Raw genomic sequence first — 6,817 nt, forward strand, 5'->3', positions numbered from 1 at the left:
TCCAATTTCTATAACTGGTCCCATCAAAGGTAGTATTTATGAGATTCATACCAGGAGAATCAGAGAAGGAGAGGAAATAAGGATGTGTAACATCAATCTCAGTTTTGGGTTTGGAAGACTATTATTTAGTACCCATTCTGTAGGTGTTCAAAGAAAAGAAATGAAAAAAATATTTGGAATGTGAAAACGAATGAGAATCAATAAGATATTACTTCTGATACCACAAAGAAATTCAAGGAAGTTTGTATGAAAAATATTTCTCTATTCATTGTGTCATCATTACTGTGCTATTCGTATATCTATACGAAGAAAGAAAGATTACATGACTAGGTCATTCCTATCCCTACTAACAAAACTCTATAACCACCTAAATAAATAAATACAAAAAAAATCTATATATATGGTATTATACTAAAATATTCTTATTACTAACTTCTAGAACCATAACAGTTGGCTACAAATTGTATGTATTATTAAGTACATGTGTCCTCATCAATGGCCATCAATTTAAGAGGAATAAAAAGAGTTTGAGATCATCAAATTGAACATATTCAGACATAACCTAAATTCTACTGATGTTTGGCCAAAATGCTATACTTTTAGTATATTACTCGCCCTATATTTTGTTGGTTTTTTAATTAATTGTGCGACATTGGAGCTAAATTGTGTTGTTTTATGTGTAGGAGCATCGGAAAAAAGTGTCGAATGAAAGTTGCACAAAAAGAGGACAACAATGCAAGAAAAGAGCACAAAAGTATCAAATACCCAAATCGTGTTACAGACCAAGTAAAGCCAGCTCTATAGCCTGACTTACCGTGCTACAAACCAAGTAAAGCCAGCTCTATAGCCAGCTTGACCGCGCTATAGGCTAGGCGTATCCAGTTCTGTAGCCAGGCTGACCGCACTATAAGCCTGGTCTCGCGAGGCCTATAGCCCGATAATTAAATGTCGCGGGTTAAAATACTCAAACCTGGATTTGGACTGAGGGATTTTGGCCCTAACATATAAATACTCCCCAAATGAGTTGAGAAAGGGTTGGACACTATTTTGGAAGAAGAAAAAGGCTACGAAGCACTGTGGAGCAAGAATCAAACGAGTTTTCCCTCTATTTATCTCCTTACTTTGTAGTTTAATGTCTTTGAACATAATGATGATTGTTGATACATTTCTGAGTAGCTAAACTTTCTAATCTAGGGTTTGATGGAACCTATTAGAGGATGATTTTCTACTACGCTTAATATAGATTTACCATTGATTTTTCTCTACTTCTTCAACTATATTTTTGTTGTTGTTGATTGAAGAGCTCTCAATTAACTGTGCCTATATAGAATGTATATTGCTCGAGAGAGAGTACACATTTAGGCAGTTGTGAGATCAATACGGAGGGTTTAAAGGCGGGATTAGAGATAACGAAACCTTGGTGCAATCGTAGTAAGCGGTGAATTAGTTCCAGCTAGTGTAGTTTAAGAGAATGCGTCTAGTAAATTGTATTAGTTTCTCGAGAGAGAGATACGACATACAAAGTGCTCATGATCGGTACAAAATACTTAGGCGAATTTATAGGAAACTTAGCAGGGAAGATTCTGAGAATAGGTGAATTCATAACCCTAGACTTTTCCAAATCTTGTCCACAACATTTTCTCTGTTAGTTATAAATTACTGCATTTTAATTACTTTGCTCTTAGTTAGTAAACATTCAAATCATTATTTAATACTTTTGAAGGTTGATTCCTTGAATTCGTACGAAACTAGTGGTTGTAATTAGTAGGTTAATTCCTTGTGGGATTCGACTCCGGACTTGTAAACCAGATTATATTTGCAATGACCGCTAGACATCTTAGGAGACATAGTTGGGTGTGATCAAATTTGGCGTCATTGCTGGAGAATTAACGGTGTTATTAATTACAGCTAGAAGAATTGTTAGGATTCTTAATTTAGTCAATTTTCTTCATTTTAAATTCATTATATTGAAATTCTAACATTTGTAGTCTTGTGTGTTACATGTGCATGCCTAGAAACTTCTCAAGAACTGGTGAATTATTTAAGGCATTATCAGATACTGAGAATGCTTTCATGGCATTAAATCGTGCAAACAAGAAGGACAAACGACAATAAAACTTGACTGAACAGACCGAACTAGACATGGGGGATGTTAGAGACAACCAAAACAACCTAAACAATATGAATGACCCGAACAATCAGGGTGTGGCACCGCTTGTGCTAGAAGTAGCCTTCTATGATTGGGCGCAACCCACCACTGAAAATCTACCAACCACAATTGCAGTCCCTCAAATACAAGCGGAGTCATTTCAAATCATAAACAACATGATACATGTGTTGTAGAATAAGGTTCTGTTCTCCGGGTCTTACATTGAAGATCTACGGCAGTATCTGAAAAACTTTTGTCAATTTGTGTCACTCAAAGGCAACTGAATGTGACACCAGAAGCAATCAGACTATTATTGTTTCCATTCTCAGTGACTGGAGAAGCTCAGACTTGGCTTAATTCACTCCCCATAAACTCCATCACCACTTGGGAGGAATTAGTCAAGCAGTTTTTGAACAAGCTCTACCCAGCCAATAAGACTTCCAGAAAAGTTGAATTCTACCCACCCAAGCAAGTTGATGAGATATTGAGCTTCAGACAGAAACTAGCTGAAGCACTACAAGAAATGTGGGAGAGGTTTAAAGGGATACTGGTTAGGTGTCCACATCATGGCATTCTAGGTCAGATTTTGCGGCAAAGGTTCTATATGGGATTGGCAGACAGCTTGAAGGCCAATATTGATGCTTCAACAGGTGGAGCATTTTTAAGCAATCATTCAGGGAATGTAAGGTTTTACTTGATAAAATGGCTCAAAACTCAAAATGGATGACAAGATACTCTATAATCACTCTTATAGTTCACTCAATACCTCTAGACCCAAACAACTCCATGGCTGAGAATATGGCTACGATGATGACGCAATTGAGTGTCCTAACCAAAAAAATTAATGAGTCAGGCCAGAAGCAGGTGCATATAGTTGACACAACAAATGGAGGATTATGCACAACATGCATTAATTAGCCATGTGTGTGATTGTGGAGTGGTGGGAGTGACAATCAGAACTATTTAGAGAATATGAACTATGTGGGAAACTATATAGGCCAGAGACAAAGTGGTCAGACATGGGGACAGCAGAATCAACAATATAGGCCAGCACAATAGCAGTACAATAATAATAATAATCCTGGAGTTGTACGATCACAGGGTCAAACTGTGCCTTATCAAAGGCAACAAGAGTATAATTAGCAGAATCAGCAACCAGCTCAACAACCTCAACAACAACAGATAGTGAGACAAGATGATGGGTTGTTTGAAATTAAGGAATGCTCCAACAACTCATTGGGTCCAGTAGGAAAATGGAAGAAAAGGTACACCTGATGCAAGAAAAGGCACACCAGATGCACGAAAAGGTAGTATCACACGACTCAGCTATCAAAGGCATTGAGATTTAACTAGGGCAAATATCCATGGACCTTAAAAATAGTCCTCAAGGGACATTACCTGTGGAGACACATGTTAACCGACAGAGTAGGGCCCGAAGCTGTTGATGGTTCTGAGTCTAAGAAATGGTAGAGGTCTTGATTACAACAAGAAATTGCTCGTGAAAGCTAACTAACTAGATACTCGTGCCAGTACCAGTTGAGGTAGATGAGTCAACTGAGCTAGCAGAGGTAAGAATCTAGCCAGCCCAGGAGGAAATAAACAAGGGAAAAGAGGTTACAAAAGAGGTTGAGAAAGTGCTAGAGAAGGTATTAGAAAAGTGCATGAGCAGGATTGAACTCAAGTCACAAGAAAGAAGCGACTACCAATACCCTTCCCACAGAGGTTGGCCAAATATCAGAAGGATGAGTAGTATAAGAAATTCATGGAGAAATTGAAGTAGATCCAGGTGAACATTCTATTGATTTATGCCTTGAGAGAGATACTTGGTTATGCAAAAATGATGAAGGACTTGATGTCTCGCAAGTTTGACTTTCAAGACTTGGCAACTATTACACTAACTCGGACATGTAGTGCTGTCGTGACGAGACCCATAGATGAGAAGCTATCCGACCCAGGGAGTTTCACAATCCCATGCACAATAGGTAGCTATGTTTTTGCTAAAGTATTGTACTATTTAGGGGCTAACATAAACTTGATGCCCTTGTCTATCGATAAAAGGTTAGGCATTGAAAGAGCAAGACCCACATCCATGTTACTACAGCTAGCCGACCGAATGTTGAAGAGGCCATCAGGTGTACTTGATGATGTACTTGTGCAGGATGGAAATTTTGTGTTTCCGATAGATTTTGTCATTCTGGACTACCAGGTTCACAAGGAGATTCCTATAATTTTGGGAAGGCCATTCTTGGCCACTGGGAGAGCTCTAATTAATTGTGAAACTAGAGAGCTAAAGATGAGATTGAACGGTGGAGAGATAATGTTTAATGTGCAGAAGTCTATGTGGTGACTCTGTGAGTTTGCTAACTACTCTATGATAGAAGTTGTGGATGTAATTTTAGAGGAGGAAGATAAGGCATTGAATGCATAAAAGACCCCCTAGCAGCCTACCTGATGAACCTAGAAGAGGTAGATGGTGAGTACTTGGCGGAGTGGGTTTTGGCCCTTGAAGGCCAAGGGTACTGGAAAAGAGATTTGGAATTCGAGACTTTACACTTAGTAGAAAGAAAGACCCCTCCAGCTAAGCCAACAATCGAAGAGCCACCACAGTTGGAGATAAAACCATTGTCATCCCACCTTAGGTATGCTTTCTTGGGACCTAGTTCGACATTGCATGTTATCATCTCATCTGGTTCTTTAGATGTGAAACTTTTGATGGTTCTGAAGGAGTGCAAGACTGCAATTGGGTTGACCATTGCAGATATAAGTGGTATCAGCCCAACGTTTTGTATGCATAAGATTCTACTGGAAGATGGGTGTCAGCCTTCTAGAGAACATTAAAGAAGGCTGAACCCCAACATGAAAGAAGCGGTGAAGAAAGAAGAGATCAAGTGGTTAGATGCGGGAATCATCTTTCCCCATCTCTGACATCAACTGGGTCAGCCTAGTTCAGTTTGTGCCAAAGAAGGGTGGAATGCCTGTAGTGAAAAATGAGAACAACGAGTTGATCTCAACAAAAACAGTCATGGGATGGCGAATCTGTATGGACTACAGAAGACTGAACAAGGCTACCTGAAAATATCATTTTCCCTTGCCATTCATTGATCAGATGCTTGATAGATTGGCGAGAGGTCCCACTTTTGCTTCCTGGATGGATACTCGGGGTATAGCTAGATCTCTATTGCCCAAAAGTATAGAGAGAAAATGTTGTTCACCTATCCGTATGGCATCTATGCCTTTTAGAGAATGTCGTTTGGCCTACGCAACGCACCCTCCACATTCCAAAGGTGCATGATGTCCATCATCACATATATGATAGAGGAAATAATAGAGGTTTTCATGGATGACTTTTCAGTGGTGGGGAACTCATTCGATGATTGCATTATGAACTTGAAAAGAGTATTGAAGAGGTGTATGGAGACTAATTTGGTACTGAAATGGGAATAGTATCATTTCATAAGTATAGTCTTGGGACATCTATTGTTAAGTAAGGGAATTGAAGTGGACCATGCTAAGGTTGATATAATTGAGAAGTTACCTCCACCCACTTTCATCAAGGTTATAAGAAGTTTCCTTAGTCATGCCTGTTTCTACAGGCGGTTTATAAAAGATTTTTCCACAAATGCTGACCCTTTGTGTAAATTTCTTGAAAAATATCACCCCTTTGTGTTTTCTGATAACTGGAGGGTAGCGTTTGAGGAGTTGAAGAAGAGACTGGTGACTGCACTAATCATAGTGGCACCCGACTGGGGACAACCTTTTGAGTTGATATATGATGTAAGCGACTATGCTATGAGAGCAGTTATTAGGCAGAGAAAAGATAAAGTCATGCATCCAATCTACTATGCAAGTAGAATCTTTAGTGGTGCCCAACTGAATTACACAGTTACAGAGAAAGAGGTACTAGCAATGGTGTTTGCATTTGACAAATTTAAGTCATACTTGATAGGCTCGAAGGTAATTGCTTATACTGACCATGGTGCTCTTAGGTACCTAATTGAGAAGAAGGAGTCAAAGTCGCACCTAATTCAATGGGTGCTACTACTACAACAATTCGACTTGGAAATTTGTGATCGAAAGGCAACGGAAAACAAAGTTGCTGATCATTTGTCCAAGCTTAAAAGAGTCGAAAAGAGGGTTGAGGTAGAAAAAATTGCAGGGACTTTCCTAGATGAATAACTTTTAGCCACAGCCTTGAGGTAGCGCCATGGTATGTAGATATTTCAAACAACTTGGTGATCGATATTGTTCCCTATGACTTGTCCTCTATGCAGAAGAAAATGTTCTTTCATGATTGTCGCATGTATTTCTGGGATGAACTATATTTGTTTAGGATTTATATTGATAATATGATCTAGAGATTTATTCTCGAGATATACCAAGCTTCTGTTTGCAGACATGTCATGCTTCGCCTTATGGAGGCCATTTTGGAGGAGTAAGGACAGCTGCTAAAGTACTAGAGTCGGGCTTTTATTGGCCGACACTGTTTAAAGATGCACACTTTTGGGTAAAGAGTTGTGATGAGTGCCAACAGACGGGGAATATTTACCATCGATATTAGATGCCCATGAACCCAATTCAAAAGGTGGAAGTATTTTATGTATAGGGAATTGATTTTATGAGACCATTTGTCAGCTCATATGATAAAAGTATATACTGGTAGCTGTGACT

The 6,817-nt window shown here is 39.0% G+C and overlaps 1 protein-coding gene and 1 non-coding gene across 2 annotated transcripts; one reads left to right on the plus strand and one right to left on the minus strand.

Moving 5' to 3' along the window:
* Positions 1 to 2,615: 2,615 nt before the first annotated feature.
* LOC142166670 (small nucleolar RNA R71) lies at positions 2,616 to 2,722 on the minus strand. Its single transcript, XR_012697073.1, has one exon. It is a non-coding gene; the product is annotated as a small nucleolar RNA R71 (small nucleolar RNA).
* Positions 2,723 to 3,986: 1,264 nt separating this feature from the next.
* LOC107803579 (uncharacterized) lies at positions 3,987 to 4,496 on the plus strand. Its single transcript, XM_016627327.1, has one exon. The coding sequence runs from the start codon at positions 3,987 to 3,989 to the stop codon at positions 4,494 to 4,496; it is 510 nt and encodes a 169-aa protein (XP_016482813.1).
* Positions 4,497 to 6,817: the final 2,321 nt, after the last annotated feature.

The sequence above is a fragment of the Nicotiana tabacum genome, chromosome 11 (genome assembly GCF_000715075.1).
Source record: "Nicotiana tabacum cultivar K326 chromosome 11, ASM71507v2, whole genome shotgun sequence".
In the NCBI taxonomy this organism is placed as follows: Eukaryota; Viridiplantae; Streptophyta; class Magnoliopsida; order Solanales; family Solanaceae; genus Nicotiana; species Nicotiana tabacum.